The 19347-nt window shown below is 38.1% G+C and overlaps 1 protein-coding gene across 5 annotated transcripts in view; it reads left to right on the top strand.

Moving 5' to 3' along the window:
* The first annotated feature begins 495 nt into the window (after positions 1 to 495).
* FXR1 (FMR1 autosomal homolog 1) overlaps positions 496 to 19347 on the top strand; it is a 58253-nt gene continuing 39401 nt past the window's right edge. Inside the window, exons 1-2 of one of the 5 annotated variants that reach the window (XM_059163381.1) lie at positions 496 to 688; positions 18256 to 18308. In XM_059163381.1, coding sequence (XP_059019364.1) covers positions 638 to 688; positions 18256 to 18308 — 104 coding nt within the window. In that variant the 5' untranslated portion in view covers positions 496 to 637. The remainder of the gene's footprint in view (positions 689 to 18255; positions 18309 to 19347) is intronic. The other 4 variants (XM_059163383.1, XM_059163382.1, XM_059163384.1 and 1 more) reach the window with 4 other exon arrangements.

Below are 19347 nucleotides of genomic sequence, written 5' to 3'. Positions count from 1 at the left end.
CTCCAGCGAACTGTGTGAGGAGGCGTGGGACTGTGAATTTGAGTGAAGAGAAGGCCACCGATTTAAATAAAAAACAGCGAAGTGAAAGAATTTGGGGGACACAGTGTGTACATTTTTAAGCTCCCTCTCCCGCCCAAAGGCTGTGCCAGTGGGCAACTGGAGCCCCCAAACTTGCTCTTCCCTAGATAACGAAGCTAGTCCGGGGCTGCCAGCGCTTGCCAGAAGTTTAGGGGCAGAATGCCCGAGCGCCGCGGAGAGCCGACGCGTGGGGCAGACGGCCTGCGGGCAGTTCACGCCGGGGCGGCTGGAGGTACCCACCGGCTGGGGCCAGGAAGCTGTGGGTACTGGAGGGCGGGGACGTAGGGGCGGGTAAGCAAAGGTCTGGCGATTGTGTCGGGAGGCGAACGGGGCGTTGGCAGCGGCGGGCGGAGCCCACGACCAGTGATGTAAGGAGTAGAGGGACCCCAGTGGGTGAGTCGGGGTTGCACTGTGAGACTCCAGGGGTGTGGGGCGGGGGATCCCAGTCCCCGCCCTGTTTTCCCCGCCCCTCCCCCGCCTCCTTTACGCCCCTCCCCCCTCCTCCCCTCTGGTTGGAAAGTTTCTAGAATCTCTTCCCAGCGGCCTTTGCGGTTCCAACATGGCGGAGCTGACGGTGGAGGTTCGCGGCTCCAACGGGGCTTTCTACAAGGTATTGACCCTGTTGCCGCTTTGTCGGGTGTTCTGGGGGCTAAGGCAGGTTTGGGGGAGGGCTGGTGGTCCCAAAGAATGAGGTTTGGAGTCGAAAAGGGCGGCCAGGCCGAAGCCGGGGCTGCTGGGTTCCTCGCTTCTCCCCCCTCCACCCGCGCGGTTTAACGGTCTCGGGGGCCAGGGCTCCGTTATGTTTTGAAACAACACGTCGGACACCTCTTGCGTTTTCCTACTTATGAACCTTATTTTTGGATGCTAGTGCGGCCCTTGGTGGGCCGGTGAGAAGAAGCCGAGTCGCTGCGGGGCGGCGAGGAGCTCCCTGGGAGCAGGCCTGAGCGCCGGGAGGTTGGGGAGTCGTGAAAGGAGGTGGTGGGATTGTGTGGTCACAGCCGCTCCCCCGCCCCTCGGACTGGGCCGAGCGGGAGCGCCTCGGCCCGCTGCTCCGACCCCTCCCCACCCCTTTGCTGGGGGTGGGGGGCGGTGTGTCGCGGAATCTTAAGAATTCACCTTTGTATTAGGGTCTGGGGCTAATAAACTTTAGTGTCTGACTGCGAAGCGGGTTCCGAATTGAGGGTTGAATCGAAGAGAAAACTAGAAAACCCAAGGTGGCGGGTTGAAATATTTTTGCGGCCTGGGAAATTGGGCGGCGCCTTACCCCTTTATTACGGAAGAAAAGGCTAGAGTTAAAGGCTTTAAAGTAAGATTGAAAAAATGAAATCGATCAGGGAGACTGCTGGGGAGGTGACTAATTTTTTTATATTAGTTATTCAGTGTTTTTGGAAAGAATTGTTGCTTTTTGTTTCTTCCCCACGAGGTTTTTTGTTTGTTTGCACCGGGAGATGCATTATTATGGGATGGGGATTGGAAAACAGAAGAGGAATTCGAGAGTAGAGGAATTCAGTCGGGGCTTCCAATGTAAGGGAGGGGGGTGTCACATTACTGAAAATGAAATCCTTTCAGTTTAGTTTTGCCATTGTAACTGTTTCTTGTCCTGATTTTTTCTCCAAAAGTATGTTACAAGATCAATACAAAATCTCCCCAGCTGTGTCTGTCAGTCAATCTTACTAAGTAAGCCAGGATCTCAAATGTTTGAGAGTCCTGGCTATTTTTATGAAGGGCCTCTCTTAATACAAGAGTATTGTGTGTACTCAGAATATATTCTCTCTGGGTTTCATTTCGGCCTACCTTTTGTCCCACGGGATTTATTTTATTTGGTGGTCGTAATTTCCTCTTGTTAGTGTTGTTTTCGTTTTGTAGGTTACTGATAAGCTGTATGGATTTGGTTTAACTGTCACGTGGTGATAGCATGGTGGGGAGTCACATTTGGCGTCTAAAAGGATCTCCCTAAGCTTTTTACCAGTTGCCTTAGGTGGTCAGCAAAGTAAAAACAGTGACTGCCTGGTGGAAAGGAGGCTTTTTGCTTGACTGGATATAGATTTAATATTTGGTGTCAAAAGATCTAAGTGAAATTTGAGTAGATACTTCATTGACTTCTTATTGAAACCTAGTAGTTGACTTCTCTGAGCCCAGATACAGTTGTGGCACGATGCACAAAAAATGGGCTTGCCATACTTTTGCTGTCCAGGGTAGGTAAGGTTCATCATTTTTGCACACTGCCCCCCGTGGAAAAGTTTCATATTCCCACTGTATGGTGATACAGTTGTGTAATGGATGTATGCTTTTTTTCCCCCTCCTCTAGGAAATTGAAAAATAAAATTTTTTTGCCTTTAGCTATTTCGTAGCATGTGGATGGTAGAAGATTCCTTTTTTAGTCAAGTATTGGTGTTGATCGCTATAGAAAATACTTATTTCTTATTTTTATTTTGTAAGATTATTTAAGGTTATCAGCTTGAAAGTCTTAAGATTGTTTACAGCATTTTTTTGTTTGGTTGTTGTTGTTTTTTTTTTGTTTTTTTTTTTTTTTTTTTTAATTTTACTTTGAGAGTGAGAGAGCATGAGTGGGGAGAGAGGGAGAGGGAGAAGCAGACAGGGAGGACGGCAGGGGGCTCCATCCTAGGACCCAGGGATCTGAGCTGAAGGGAGACCCTTAACTGACTTGAGTCACCCAGGTGCTCTGGTGTGGGTGTTTGTTTGTTTGTTTGTTTTCCCTTTTTTGTTATGTTTCGTTTTTTAATCAAATTCACAGTGAGTGTCCTGTCCTTGTTTTGGAACTCTGAAGTATTGTTGATCCTTATCCTTACTCTGCAGATCTGTTTGAGTCTACCTAGACTTTGAGTGGACTAATTTTTACTTCACAAAGAAAGGTATACTTTGGCAAAGGTTGGGAGGGATCCTAGCCACATTGTACTAAAATAATTGCACTTGAACGTTAGGAATTTTATGTCCTACCATAATCCACTTGCACATTGTGGAAACTGGGGTCTTCAGAACTCTGGAAGAGGGAGAATGGTGAGGTGGGAGGAGCCCTGGATTTGAAGTTAGGTAATGGTAAACTGAATCCCCATGTATTTATCTGTGCGTGCCTGAACATATATTTTCTGTAAAATGAAGGGTTTGAGTTCGTTCATATCCCCAATTTTTTAATCCCGTGGAACTGCTTGCTCACTTGGAAAAAAATTGATTTACTGCACAATTATTTTTAACTACATGGATTTTTTAGATTAATTTGCATGTGGTAAAATTTACCTTTTCTGGTACATAATTACATGAGCCTTGGTACATGTGTAACAACCCCCAACACGATGGAGATCAAAGAGTTCCACTGTTCCCCAAATTTCTCTTACGTACCTTTGTACGTACTCACCCCCAGATCCTAGAGCGTTTTCCTGTCCCCATTCATAGAGTATGCTGAGTGTTTTGAGTCTGGCTTCTTTCATTTAGCATAGCAGCAATTTAATTTTAAGTAAAATCCTCTAATTTAAACAATAATAGTGGTCAGTGAGGGCATTTTGGAAAGAAAAGTTGTCTTTGAATAACAGCTGTTAACATTTTGGTTTATTCTTTCGGTGGTGTTCTTCAGTGTGCAGGTGATTCTGATTTTCCTTCTTTTCTTCCCTTCCCCCATATACAGACACAGCTGTAAATGCTAATCGCAATAGAATTTCAAAATCATGGGTTTAGTAGAATTTCAAAATCATGGGTTTAATAAATGTAGACATTTATTAAAGATACTCTGGTGGAACTGAAACTTCTTACAAATTAATTGGAACCAGTGAAAAGCTAAAAGAAGATGTGACCTAAAATTAGGATGGTTCAAAAAAAAAATACTATGTTTTCTTTTTTTTTTTTTTTTTAACAGTGAATCTGTAGTTTGTTAAGGAGGTAAAAGCTTGATGTGCTTCTCTTCGCTCCTCAGCTTCTAAATCTTTGGGAATTGGGAAGCGATGTTAAGTACTTGATAGGGGATATAATTTTATATAAAAATTTGTTTATAGCCTTTTCTACCTAGAGTGAGGCATCTTAGGGTTTATACTATTGGCCATTGAAAGTGCTTTTATTTAAGAAAGAATTTACATTTTATGGTTGTTAGTGTATTTATAGAGTTGGGTGACCATTACCATAACCTTACTGTAGAACATTTCAGTTATCCCCCCAAAACCCTCTGCCCATTTGGAGTCATTAAAATGCTTAGCAACTGATATGTATGATACTGACTTTGTAATAGCATTCCAATTTGCATAGCCACGGGCAGAATATAATTTAAGTAGAGGTTGAAAGTAAGTCCCTCAATTTCTGGCTAATACAGAGGAAAGTTTCCATGGTGTTCCAAGGAAATGTGTAATCCTGAGTTGGCTGAGTGAAATTTCAGGCCTTCTGTAGAAGACAGGATTACTTTCAGGGGCACCTGGGTGGCTCAGTGGGTTAAAGCCTCTGCCTTTGGCTCAGGTCATGATCCCAGGACCCAGGGATCCAGCCCCGCATCGTGCAGGCTCTCTGCTCAGCGGGGAGCCAGCGAGTCCTCCTTTCTCTCTGCCTGCCTCTCTGCCTGCTTGTGATCTCTGTCAAATAAATAAAAAAGTTAAAAAAAAAAAAAAGACAGGATTACTTTCAGAGCTCTGCAATTTCTTTGACTGACTACAAATTTCAGAGTGCTACAGTATTTCCAAAATTTCCTGTTACTTTGATATTAAAATGAAATTTGAGAATAATTCAATTATGCAGTAGGTTTATTAGTATTAATGATGACCGATAGAATTTTAGTAGAGGAATTTCTTGAGAGTACTGAGTTTTCAAAGTTCGTGCTGAATATTGATTTCTTTGTGCAGATTAATTGAGGAAAAGATAGATGGTGGTTGCTTTAATATTAGGGACACTGTTAAGTTAAAAACACATTTCCACGTATTTTAAAGATAATTCCCAGTTGTACATTTTTTTTTTTAAAGATTTTATCTATCTATCTGACAGAAAGAGAGACCACAAGTAGGCAGAGAAGCAGGCAGACGGGGAGAGGGAAGCAGGCTCCCTGCTGAGCAGAGAGCCCAACATGGGGCTCCATCCCAGGACCCTGGGATTATGACCTGAGCCAAAGGCAGAGTCTTAACCCACTGAGCCACCCAGGCGCCCCCAGCTGTACATTTTTTAATTGAAAATTGTTTTTTGGCAAAAGATTTAATACTGTATGTATGGGGAGTCCACAATGGGAATTCCAAAGATCGCCCTAATCATTCATGTTTTAAAATGTGCTTTTATAAAAACATAAAAGAACTAAGATTTAACTGAAGAAGTCAATTTTTAGAAATTATACTTTTTTGTAATCTTATTTTTATATTATAAAGGCAATATGTAAGAAAAATCTGAAAACAAAAATGAAAAATATTTTTTATCTACCTAGAGGTATATATTGTCAAGGCCTTGGCTTTATGTACTTAAAACATGCTTTCTTCCATATTTTCATGCACTTGTATGTTTCTTGTAACATCATATGTCTGTGTGCATTTTGTAAGATAATAGTTTACTGTGTCTGTTCCTTGTTAGTCTATGAAGCTTATACTAGTATTTTCTGATTTTGTTCTTTCAAAAACTCCATGATATAGGTGTTTTTATTCCCATTTTATATACTAGGAAACTGACAGTAACAAGTAACTTATCCATACATACAGTGGAGCTAAAATGAGATTTAACTCGAGGACTTCTCATTTCCAGTGCCTAATTTAGTATAGCATTAAGGTTCTTCAAAGGAAATCTCAGAGTAGTGGGCATATACATAAGTACTTTTTCACAAAGACAGGGCAGGGTGCATGGGTGGCTAAGTCTGTTAAGTGCTTTTGGCTCAGTTCATGATATCAGAGTCTTGGGATCCAGCCCCTTTTTTGGGCTCCCTTCTCAGCAGGGAGCCTGCTTCTCCTCCTCCCTCTCTGTTCCTCCTTGCTGCTTGTTCTCTCTCTCAAATAAAATCTTAAAAAAAAAAAAGATAAAGCAAACACTTGATAATTCAAGAAGCATGTTCTCTACCACAATGTTAAGTATGTAACACACTAGGTTTTTATTTTTATTTTCGTAAGTTTTATTCATTTATTTTTAGTTATCTCTGCACCCATCATGGGACTCAGACTCTTGACCCTGAGATCAAGACTTGCGGGTTCTTCTGACTGAGCCAGCCTGGTACCCCAAACTAACGTGCCTTTTGTTTTGTTTTAGGATTTTATTCATTTTTTAAAGAGAGAGGTAATGTGAGAGAACACAAGCAGAGATGGGGAGAGGGAGAAGTAGGATCCCCATCCCAGGACCCTGGGGTCATGAGTTGAGCCAAAGTCATGAAGTCATTTAATAGGCTTAACCGATTGAGCCACCCATTTTTTTTTTTTTTTTTTTAATAGTCAAAAGGGTGATACGTGTTCCATGAGTGATCCTAATTCTTGAACTAGGGGGTCATAAGACCCTTTTTTTCTTTCATCTGCAGTATTAGGCAGTTTGATTGCTTTTAACAATTTATCTAGTGGTAGTATCTGCTAGGTTCTGTTGCTTAAGGTCCTGTCTAGTTCTAAGAAAGCTATTACTTATTGAGCACTCAGGTACGTATTAGACTGTGCAGGTACTTTATATGAATTTATCTCATTTAGTTTTCAGAATCACAGTGAAGGGGAGGTGATGTTAACAGCAATTGAGGAAACTGAGGCCAAGTGAATCTAGATCCATAAAATTAATAGACTGATTCAAGGTTCAGATTGGTTTTTCAGACTTCAGTAAAATATGACTTTTTAAAATACATATGTTAAAAAAAAACCCCAAATGCAACATTCTAAAAAACTGAAAATTTACTATTGATGGTAATTCCTACAAGTTTGCTGTGCCGCAGTACACAAGTCAAGAAATTAAGAAAACTGCTAAATATTTAGAAACATTCAACATCAGAAGCTTTAAAATCTTAACTATAGGAGCCCTTCTAAATTTGCAATCTCCATTTTTATTTTTTATTTTTTGAAGATTTACTTATTTTAAGAGGGAGCAAGCTATGCATGAGTGGGAGGGGCAGAGGGAGAAGAGAGAATCTCAAGTGGATTCCTTGCTGAGCCGGATGGGGGGGCTAGATCCCAGGATCCTGAGATCATGACCTAAGCTGAAACCAAGAGTCAGATGCATGATGACTGTACCATCCAGGTGCCCCAACTACCTGGGTTTAAAAAATATATATATTTTCTCTAAAAAGAGTCCTGTCAGCCGTACAAAAATCTGAACAGTTGTATACTGAAGCTAATACTGAGCTGCACTTCAATACACATTCTTAGCAGAACAATTTTCTAAATATACGTACACATTCCTCACATTACAGGATAGCTGTTCATCTTCCTTATTATTATCTTCCTCATCCTTTGAGCCTTTCGGCCTGCCAGGGCCCTTTTTTCCTCCTTCCAAGTGATTTTCTTTTTTAAGTTTAAATGTATGGCTTCTGAAGTTATTAATTACATACTATTCCTAATAAGGTGTTAATACAGTTGGAATAAAGAGAACTGATTGGGAGGATTCTTGGAGAAGTGATTTGATCTGTGTCTTCACTTGATAAAAATCTGTTCTTTTCAATGTGGTAGCCACTAGCCGCGAGTGAAATGTGCTAGTGTGAATTGAGATGTGCTTTAATTGTAAAACCTATACTGGATTTCAAAGAGTTAGTATGGAAAAAAAGAACGTAAAACAATTTTAAAATGGGATTACCTGTTAAAGTATTTTGAATATGTTGGATTAAATCTTTTTTTTTCTTATTTGAATATGGTATATGCTTAAAACTAGGTATATGCTTCAGATTAATTTTTTTTTAAAGATTTTATTTATTTATTTGACAGATCACAAGTAGGCAGAGAGGCAGGCAGAGAGAGAGAGAAGCAGGCTGAGCAGGGAGCCTGATGCGGGGCTCTAGCCCAAGACCCTGGGATTATGACCTGAGCTGAAGGCAGAGGCTTAACCCACTGAGCCACCCAGGCGCCCCTTCAAATTATAATTTATGCTAGGCATTTATTTATTAACAATGTAATGATTTTGCCTTCTTTTAAATGATTTATTTATTTTTTTTGACAGAGTGAGAGAGGGGACACCAGCAGGGGGAGTGGGAGAGGGAGAAGCAGGCTGAGCAAGGAGCCTGACTTTGGGCTCAGTCCCAGGATTCTGGGATCATGACCTGAGCCAAAGGCAGACGCTTAAGATTGAGTCCCCCAGGTGCCCCTAGACAGTTTTTTAAAAATGCTATTCTCAGTTGCTAGCCTCATATTGCTTGCTCTAGAAAGTATTTTGGGAAATACTTGAAATGCTTTTGTGTATGCATTTGCATTTTGACCATTTAACAACATGTAGGTTTAAACTACATGAATCTGCTTATATGTATAAATGTATTTTTGTCAATGATTTTACCATTTTTTCCTGGCTTTACTGGAAGAATACTATATATATGTGTTGATAGGTTGTTTATGTAATTGGTAATGCTTCTGGTCATCAGTAGGCTATTAGTATTACGTTTTGGGGGGCCCAGATGTTAAATGTGGATTTTTAGTTGTGTTGGGGTGGGTACCCCTATCTCCTGTGTTGTTCCAGGGTCATTGTATATGGAACTTTCAAATACCTTTTTTTTTTTAAGATTTTATTTATTTATTTGACAGATCACAAGTAGGCAGAGAGGCAGGCAGAGAAGAAGGGAAGCAGGCTCCCCGCTGAGCAGAGAGCCTGATGCGATGCGGGGCTCAATCCCAGGCCCCTGAGATCATGACCAGAGCCGAAGGCAGAGGGTTTAACCCACTGAGGCACCCAAGCGCCCCTTTTTCAAATATTCTTATGATGAGGCACCTCTGGGTAATCTTGCCACATAGTATTGCGTATTTAAAGGCTTTAGAATATTATCTGGCAGATGTTTATTAGTAGTAAGAGACTTTGATCTGTTAAATTTTCTAATATCAAGTCTTCATAAAGCAGAACAAAATGAATACAAAGGATTGCTTTGTTGATTCAAATATATATTATTTATACATACAACTTTATAGTTTATCTTATATTAAAAGATGCTGATAGCAGTGGCAAAACTGAGACAGCATTGAATCTTAGTTAAATATCAGTTGTTTTAACTTGTTTCCTTTACTTTAGCCTCAGCATTTTTTGCCAAGCTTTTTTGGGAGAATGAGTAGAGGTCCCTTCCAGTATTAATTGATGAAGTTTATAGTTATTTTTGGCAGATGAACATGGCATGCATGCGCTGTTGATTTCTTCAGGATCAAGACTCAGGCTTTCTGTATCTCTGCATTTCTTACAGGGCTTATTAATCAATAGTAAAACCTTTCTTTCCATTTTGTAACTTTTTGCTTTTATATGAAAGTTTTCAGATTATAGGATGTTTTTCAAGTCTTAAATTTTCCAGTGGCTTGTTATGTATCTTTAGTGTATAGTAGGGCTTCTGTACATGTTCATTGAATGAACAGCTGAATATCTCATCCTTGGCTTTGGGACACACTGATTTGTTTTTAATTTTAGGTAATATAATGGCATACATTCAAAATTAACTTCATTTTTGATTCTAATTTACGCAGTTGAAAAATTCTTTTTAGCTATTAATATATGGACCCTGTCGAGTTTTGGTGTTGTCACAGAACTTTACAGATACATAGAACTATGGGTAACTTCAGCCCTTTGCAACTGGAAAGTCATAATAGTTTCAGGTGGCTATGTGGAACCATTACGTAATTCCATTTCAAGAACTGCTGGATATGTGAAATTAACAAGCCAAGAACATTGATGTACAAGTGTTAGTAGGTACTTACACATTCTTATGAAATCTTCATATCTTCATTGTCATTTTTTAAAGCTCAGAATAGTTAAATGTTCAATATTAGTGAATGCTGAAGGTTGACTTGGAATTTTTTCCCATGTTAGAACTTACTCCATAATGCAGTAACTTTTCTAACGTAATCAGTAAATTTCTGGACTTTACTTGGAGAACATTTGTCCATTGATTTGCAATGACTTCCACTTGTAGATTGATTTGTGTAGGTCTTCAAAAAAAGTACTGCTTGAAGTTAAGAAATTTGATTGTAGTATTAGTCTTAAATATTTGTGCTTGTTATTGGAATCAAATTTCAATTCAAATCTTGTAGGTGGTGTAGGCATCAAACAAACCAGTTTGTTAATTAGAATGTAGATTTGAGATCCCTAGAGATGGAAAAATTAAAAAAGATAACAAAGTGGTGCTGTATATGTGTGGTGCTGGTTGATAGAATGCTTTAGGATATATCTCAGTTCTTTTAAAGAATATGCATACGTAGGCACTTGTGTAATTTTAACATGTAGGCATTAAGTGTTCATGAAGTTGCTTTGTTGTAAAGTTTTTCCCTTTTTTTCCTTGTTCCCCTTTGCCACGTACTCTTCTCTCATTCCCACTCCATTTCAGATAGGGTGTATAGCCAGGTATACACCCTACTAGATTTTTCTCTGCATTCAATTGTATGGTACATAGGTACATATTCATATACACATGAAGGTTTTTTTCCATCACTGCTCTATAAAATAGGATTGCGTTTTGGCTGTTTCCCCTTGAAGTGTAATTTATTTATATTTTTTAAATTAAACTTTTTAAGATTTTAATTTACTTATTTGAGAGCGTGCACATTACTTCCCAAAAGGCTTAACCCTTCCTGTTTTCTCTGTCAATAAATATAAAAGCTGTTCTGTACATCTTTGCCAGAAAATGGGTTCTGTAATCTTTAATTTTGGCTGTTCGGTTGGATATAAATGATTTTCTCAGTGGAACTTTCATTTGCAGATTTTAGATTCCCTCTTGTGAATTTTAATGTATGTTGGGCATTTTGATTTGCTTTTCCATAAATTGTTTGCCTGTTTTCCTATTGAATGTCTTTTGTCACTTTTTGAGACCTCTTAGGACTCATTTGAGTGCCCCTTCTCATTTAATACCTGTCGACTTTTTGGTATCTCTGGTCATAGAGAAGTTTTATTTTTTACATAGTGAACTGTTTTTTTTCCTATCAGGGCTCCAGAGTTTCCACTCCTGGTTAAATGCAGCATGTGTCATCTTTATACATAGAATTTCTTAAATTTTCTTGTGTTTTTATTTATTTTATCTTCACTATACGAATTATTTTTTAATATTTAGGCAAATGTGCTACTAATGTGTATTTAAAAAAAATTGTTTTCGGGTTTGTTTTGTTTTTGCACGTGAGGGAATTAGGAGGAGGATGCCCAGCATCCAGGAAAGCTCAGTCTCATTCAGGGTTGATAGAGCCTCCTGAGAATTGCTCCAGAAAGTCTCTGGAGTGCTCCGGAAAGAATGTAGAGATTCCTTGAAGGAGGACATTGTGACTTGCTTTGTGGCAAGAATACAGCCAGTTAGGAGTTTTATTATCCTTTAGCCCTCTTGTTTTACCTATCACATACTAAGTAGTGGATCTGAGACCCAATCTTAACAGTGAAACTACTGTACCTTAGTGAGATTTTTTTTTCCCCTTCCCTAATGAGTTCTTAATGTATCTGTTACTTGAATACACAGTCCAGGAACATAACATAAAATGTTTAATTGTAAATTATTTACATTGCTTGATATAAGAGCACCAGGAAGAAGATTTCTCATGGTATTTTTGGGGAGAGGAGTAGCTTTAAGTACTTTTGGCACTTGAGTGTCTTGGTATACATTAGTTTAAGAAGCTTTGATTCCTTTTGCAAATTGAGACATGTACAAAATTACTTGGACAATGACAATCATCTGTGCTAGGAACCTCTAAATTTCTTAGCATAATAGGGTGTCTCATTCAAATTATTACACAGAAGCATTATTTCCTCAATTCTTGTAAGTATAGTTCATTTAGCTAGTACCATTCTAGATCCATGGAAGAGAAGTTAGTTCGTTACCCATTGTGAATGCCTTAGTGATTGGGCTGTATTCTCTTAGAAGCCTGGTTAAAATATACTGTGCTGTATTCAATTTTATTTTATTTTTACTCTTGTCAAGTGGATCGTAACCTGTAGAGTGCAAAGCAGGACAAAAGACGATTCTGATTTTTGACATGTTTGATTTGAGGTATGAAAGTGAGCCAATGACAGAGGTATCTCTACAGTTTAAATTGCGGTTTAGAGTCTAAGGAATAGGTTAGTTTTCTATACAGATTTGGGAAGTTAGTGGAAGATCTTGTATAGTTTCATCTAAAGTGGTATTAGTTCTGAGAGACACTAAGAAGTGTTGTCAGTTAATCTGAGTGGTATTTCATACTTATCAAAAGATACCGTTATTTTTAAGATCTTCTAAGTAATCTCTACAGTCAGCTGGGCTCAGAAATAGGACCCTGAGATAAGAGCCGCATGCTCCACCAACTGAGCCATCCTTCCAGGATTCCCTGAAAGATGTCTTATAAATGCTTGCATGAATAAAATGGAAGATATAAACAAAATAAATTGGAGAAAACATCTTCACATTCAGATGATAGTGTTTCTTCTTACAGTATATTCCTCAGTGTCATGGAGAGCATTGATATTGTAAGCATACTTTAAAAGAGCTCTCTATTATCTCCAGGATTTTCTTGCAAGAATTTTCATCCACTCTGCAAGTTTTGGTGCTGGTGCTTTCTTGATTTTATCAGAAGGTGTCAACAGAACAACCTTCTGGTAAGAAACCTTAATCCTTCCTAAAATTGGCCTTCATTGGTTTGCTGAATGAAGTGTCAGGAGGTTGCAGTCAAGTGCTACAGAAAATTGCAAGCAAACCAAGTTTGAACAGGCTTGAACAGTGACATTTATACCCTGATTGCTATGTGGTTATCTGGTGTTCTCTAAGATTTGCTATCAGTTTGTAAGAAGTATCTTGATTTCAGGAATGCTAAATTACTAAATTTAGTATCTAACAAATTGGGCTGGGAAGGTAGGCTGGGGCCAACGGATGAAATCAGTAAATAAAATGGATACTTGATCAAAGGATAACAAGTGATAATGAGATCTCCAGTGGCAGTTCTTGGGAGGAGGAAGGAGGGGTGCATGGAAGGACCTGAGGTGAATTTTGCATAAATTATGCTAGTAACTTTTCTTTTCTCTTGGGTTGTTTTCCTTCCTCCCTCCCTTCCTTCCTTCCTGTCTTTCTTTTTAAAGATAGATTTATTTATTTATTTATTTGAGAGTAAGAGAGTGCATGAGAGAAAGAAGGTGGTCAGAGGGAGAAGCAGACTCCCCACGGAGCTGGGAGCCCATTGTGGGATTTGATCCCAGGACTTCAGGATCATGACCTGAGCCGAAGCAGTTGCTTAACCAACTGTGCCACCCAGGTGCCCTTTGGGTTTTCATAATAATTTTTATTCACAACGGTAACTGATACAGCTGGGGAAAACGGAGAGGTAGCCCATTTAGAGGAAACAGAGTTTAACAAACTGAGCCCAGTGTCTTTATGGAGAATTTATTTTAGTCCGCATATTTTTAGAAATACAGTATTTTTGTCAAGTTTGCCTCAGTAATTAAGTCATCAAATGAAATTTTAAAATTTCATGAAAGTTTTAGAAAGACTTCAGAGAGAAAAACTTTGATAGAAATATTAAAGGTAGAGTGAATCTTATATAAGAATATTTTGAAAGAGGAGTGCTGTGTGAGAACTTTTTACCTTTTGCTTATGAGAATAAGTGTGAACTAGAGACTTTTGATGGATCCTTTTGCTTTTACTACTTGAGTCTGGCGTCTCAGTAAACTCTTCTGAGAAGAATTTTGAGGTGGCTCAGTAGGTTAAGCATCTGCTTTGGACTCAGGTCATGATCCCACCTACCTAGGTTGGAGTCCCACCTCAGGCTCCCTGCTCCGCAGGGAGTTTCCTTCTTCCTGTCCCCTTCCCTCTCTCCCTCTCCAAAGAAATAAAATCTTTGGGGAAAAAAAAGAATTTTCAGGGCCTAAATCTTAGGTTTTGGATCTGGGTTTCCAGTCTAAAACCTTAGTTTAAATCAAGGATTCAAGTTGTCTGGTTCTGGGTGGTGTGCTGAGTATTAAGGTGTTTGAGTTTGTTTTCCTTTTGATAAGGAATGTAAATTTTGTGATGTAATGAGTTGCCATTACTAGTGGGTTTTTGAGAAATTTAAAGAAATGGCTGGATTTATTTGAAAGGACAGTTACCTTGCAGTCAAAGGAATTTTTCTGGATTAAGGTGTGTTCTTAGTGATTTAGTGGGAAAGTTCTCTTAAAGAAAGGATTCATGCATCTTCTTGGATTTGTAAATCACAGTTCAAAGCAAGGGCTTTTGATAAATTGGTTTTAAACACTAAAATTTTGTTTTATTTTGAGCGTCTTTTGGGTAATATCTTGCCTTTCCAGTCGTGAAGTGTATATTGAGCACCCCCCCCCCCCACCAAGAACTTTGTTTTGAAAAGGGTTTTTAGGAAAGATGCTTTTATTTCTTCAAATTAGTATTGCTACTAAAATTAGCCTTTTGGAATTTAAAAGTACAAATCAGGAAAAGCACTTTATCATCTGATTGAAAAAGAGTTACTGAGAAGAGCTCCAGAGAGATGAGTGTTTAAATTCAGCATTTATAGCCTCCTAGGTGGTGAATTTGGGGGTTATGTAGATACATGTGGTTTTAGCTTTCCTTTCACTAAAATGAGGGCTCTGGAAGGTCTGTAAATGAATTAAAAAAAATTTTTTTTTATTTTTTAAAGTAAGCTTTATGCCCCGTGTGGGGCTTGAACTCACAGTCCTGAGGTTCAAGAATCCCATGCTCTACTGATTGAACCAGCCATGTGCCCCATAGAAATTTTATTTTTAGAATCTGGTAACTTTCCTGTAGACCGGGTCCCTGGTTATTGTCCTTATTTATTGCTGTATTTATAATCTTGGTCTTTCAATTCCTGAAATAATTCATACCATGTTTCTTTCTGCTTAACCAATAGGATTTTTTCCTTCTAAAACTGCCCTCATCAAGCTGAAAACCTGTTTCTCAGCTGTAGTGTTCTCTGTCATCAAAAAACCACCACCAACAACAAAAGAACACAACTTGCTACCTTGAGTTATTAAGTTAAAGTAAACTGTTTTTAAGGCTGTATTTTGAAAAAAATCAGTTCTTCAAATAGTACTTACTCAGCTTAGGGATTTTCGCTGTTCTCTTTATTTCATCCCTTACCTTCATTTCACACAGTTTGTGACATTTCTAGGTTTTTAGTATGTAATGTTCTGTTTGTTGCTTTGTTATGGACAACATTCTAAAGATATTTTGATCACATTTTTGATGTGTTATATTGCCTGTTTCTTATTGATGATACTTTGTAGTTAAGAGTTTCACATATAAACATACAAAGGACCATCTTATAATGATGTTTTGGAATTTGCATGTTTGCATATATGTGGGAAGAGGAAAAAGAAATGTAAAAGATTTTGTTCTGAGAAATACAGGTCCTGGGCAAGATGAATGGTGACTGTGAAGAGACAGAATCCCCAAAGGTTGGATTAAAACACAAGGAGGTACAGAAGTTGTGGGGACATAAAATCATAAGGCCCTGCTATTGTCTTGTGCAGACAAATATGACCATTGTTATTTACTGTCCCCTGATTCAAAAGATTTTGGAAGTGCCTTACCCTGCTCTTTTTGGGCTTGAGTGTATAGGGACCTAGTATCATCATTTTGGTGACTTCGAGCATACAGAAAGAACCATGAGAAGTGATATCTGAGTCCTGCGTCAGATGGACACAATTTCATAGAGATCTGGCCATTAGAAGCACATTATCCCTAGAATCTAGGGTTTGGGGATTAGAGCATTTTTGCTAAGAGTTCATTCCTAATCTATTTAATCTTACGCTTGAAGGATATTAGTAATTTGAGTATGTGTCTGGAGTTGTATTTTTTCTTAAAGTTTTTGGAAAATGTGCACCCAAACAAAGCTGATGCTGGTGGTGGAAGTAAAGTGGGGATGGGTTGGAAAGAGTTGAATAAATGTTGACATTTAGGTAGAAAAACAGGATTCTGTTATAATGAAGAATGTAGAATTTCCCAGTGGCTTAGAGCTCTGATTTGAAGGAACTCATTTTGTAAATTATACAGAAATAGCAAAGATTTCTTGGTGAAACATTCTAGACTCTGAAAGTTGTTTGTGAAGGAGTAGAAAATTTTAATGAAAGCTGAAGAGGACTAACCTCTGATGGTAAGGTATATTTTACTTCATATTCATGAACTTGGAAATTCTGTTTCTGAAATATTCCTTACAAATGTTAAGGGTATTAATAGAGATAGATTTGCTGGTAGCATAACTGTTAAAGTGCTGATCAAAATCATTGCAGAAAGTGGTTGTGGTTGAACCTACTAGGAATAGAGAAATTCGTCAGGCTCTCATTATTATAACATGGTCAGATAATCAGAACTGGAATAGCAGCTCTTAATTTTTACCTTTGGGGAAGAAAGAGGAATAAAAATTGTCTCTGAAATTGCATGCAGGAACTGCTATAGCACTATTGGAAGGATTGTATCCCGTGTTTAGCCTCACATGAGGATATTTGCATTGAAATGTCCCATAGCATACAACTAAAGCAGGTGATAGACGTTTGAAGCTGAAGTGAGATCAGGGCCAAATACAAAATCATGCAATTGAGTAGCAAATGTGAGAAGAATGCAATGACTTTAGTTTTATTAGTTACCTACGTTTTGTGATTGGTGAATCTATATTATGAAGGAAAATGATTTTATATTTAGCCACATCTATTACCCTCTCCTTTTCAAGAGTTTCTATGTTTAAATTTTCTGGGGTAGTAGTAGTGATCTGTTTACTTTTCAGCTCTTTTCGCTGCGTGTTTGTTTCAGTTTTTGGTTTGCTGTTTGCTTAGAATAATGTCTGACATAGAGTAAGTATTTCAATATTAATAATTGTTGCTTTGTTTTTTAAATTACTCATATTTCTGTTTCCTGAATTTCTGAAGTTTTGTTGCAGTTTTTTCTTTTCTCTTTATTGTCATTATTGTTGGTTTATCAAAGTTCCTTTAGTATTACTAAAGTGACTTTTGGACAGGAAGATGAGGTAAACTGGAAGTGTTCATCCCTGCCTCGTTTTAACCAGGTACTGCAAGTGTGTTTATTTAGCTAGTTCTTAGTGATATTATGGAGTCTCGTGTGATAAAGATGTCTTGGAAGATTATTTATTGTGAATACCTTGTGGCTCAAAGTATGTAGGATTTGACTAAGGTTGTCTTCTTGACAGTATATAAAGGGTCACTTAATGTCAGCTGTAATCATACAAGTGCTACATGGACTGCACTCCCAAGGTTACACAGTGGCAGAGCAGGTATTTGAAGTTACTCTACACTCAAGTCCTTTGCTCTTTTCTTGAATGTCAGATCTTAACAGCTTGTTTCAGCTGTATCAAATGAAGATAGATTAAAAATACTGGTTTCAAAATTAATTTTAAGAATATAAAATCATCACTGATTTTTATTACAAATCTTTACATTCATTCCAAAATGGCTTTGAGGCAGTGTACTTATTGTAGTTTTTTTGTTTTGTTTTGTTTTTTGTTTTTAAGTGAAGGTGGAAGGGAACTTGGTAGGAAAAATTAAATTAATGGAAGTTTAGTATTCAAAATGTAATAATGCTTTTTACTAATGGCGGAGTGTAGTATTTATATTTGTAATTTCACCAAGTAGTATGGTGAACATTAAATCTCACAATTTTCGTAATTCCATAAGGTATGATGCTGTAATGAACCATTAAGTTAAAATTATGCCGAAAAATGTGTAAATGCTAGAACTTGGGATATGAACCTTGGCAGCCTGATTAAGAGCATGAACTCCTAGTCACAGTACTAAAGACAGCCTTGCTCACTTTGAGTATAGACTAATACCTATGATGTTTCAGGGATGTACATTGATTTTTTTCCCAATTCCAGGGTAGGTGACACTATGTAGAAACAGATTTAAAGAGGCTAAGTAACTTCTGAGGATGTGTAGCTCATTATTCCTAATTCCAAGCTTTGGGTTCTTTTCAGTGTTCCATGTTTGTATGTGTAATATAGGCTTTTGCAATTAATGTAACTTTTTTTAAGTGCTCTCTCTAAAGTGGGGCTTGAACTTAACAACCTTGGGATCAAAAGTTGCATGTTCTACTGACCAGGCCAATGAGGTACCCCTAATGTAATGTTTAACTGGATATTGACATGCTTTTGATAATGTTTTTGTTTTTTGCAGGGATTTATCAAAGATGTTCATGAAGACTCCCTCACAGTTGTTTTTGAGAACAAGTAAGTCATTTTTTGATCAATAGAGATCTTAAAGATTGGTTGTGCTAAATTCGTGTTTGCTTCTGGGTGTTCTGATTGCCAGTGGAAAATGATTTTTGCTTTTGGGTGGGAGTCTTCGGTTGTTTGATCATCTTAAAAGTTCAGGTAGTTCTAGTTTTGATGACTTTTCACCTCTTTTTCTTTCACAGTATACTTGTTACTTTTTGCATGACTTTTTTTTGTAAAAACATAATATGAACATGAATTAGTATTTTTTTGCAAAAATCAGATGGCACAAATGGGATTATACTATGCATAATTCTTAAAATCCCAGAATGTTGAAATGATGATGTCGAAGGCTTTCCAAATGGCTGCTGGTTTGTATTGGGCTGCCTTTAATTTAAACTTGGTATTAATTAGGAGAATCAGTTTTATAGTTGTAGGGCCTAGGCCTTGTTTAAAAAATGTGAAAGATGGGCACCCTGGTGGCTCATTCGCTTAAGCTCTTTCGGATAAGCGGCTGCTTTTGGCTCAGATCATGACCCTGGAATCTTGGGTTTGAGTCCACTTTGGGGGGGGGTGTCCCTACTCAGCGGGGATCCTGCCCATTCCCCTGCTCCTAATCCTCTCTTCCCAAGTAAATGTGAAAGTATGTTGGGCTTGGTTTGGAAGAGTTGTAAAGGAGCACTGTATAATTGAAGGTCAAAAGATGTCTTCAACTTTAACTTTCAAACTGATTCTGGAATGGCCTGAAGAGAGATCTGCCCAGCAGCTTTGCGTGTAGAAACATGTGTTGGGGTGATTCCTGTCTTTGCGCAGCTGCCATTTAAATAGTAATGGTGAAAAGAAAGCACTCAAAAGTCTTGTTTCCTGATGTTTTGCATAGCATCTTCAGTTGGAAGCCATAGGAATTTATTTGATATTTTATGTGCTAGTGTACCTCCCAAGCATATGAATATTATTAGAATAGGGAGGAATTTTTAATTTTATCAATCCAGTTTATACAGTATGACACGAAAAATGTTAGTTAAGCAGTAGTGAAGTTTGTTTTAATTTGGTC

Source organism: Mustela lutreola, chromosome 2 (assembly GCF_030435805.1).
Source record: "Mustela lutreola isolate mMusLut2 chromosome 2, mMusLut2.pri, whole genome shotgun sequence".
Classification (NCBI taxonomy): Eukaryota; Metazoa; Chordata; class Mammalia; order Carnivora; family Mustelidae; genus Mustela; species Mustela lutreola.
Note: the sequence above shows the minus strand (reverse complement) of the source record. Positions and strands in the feature narration are given on the sequence as shown.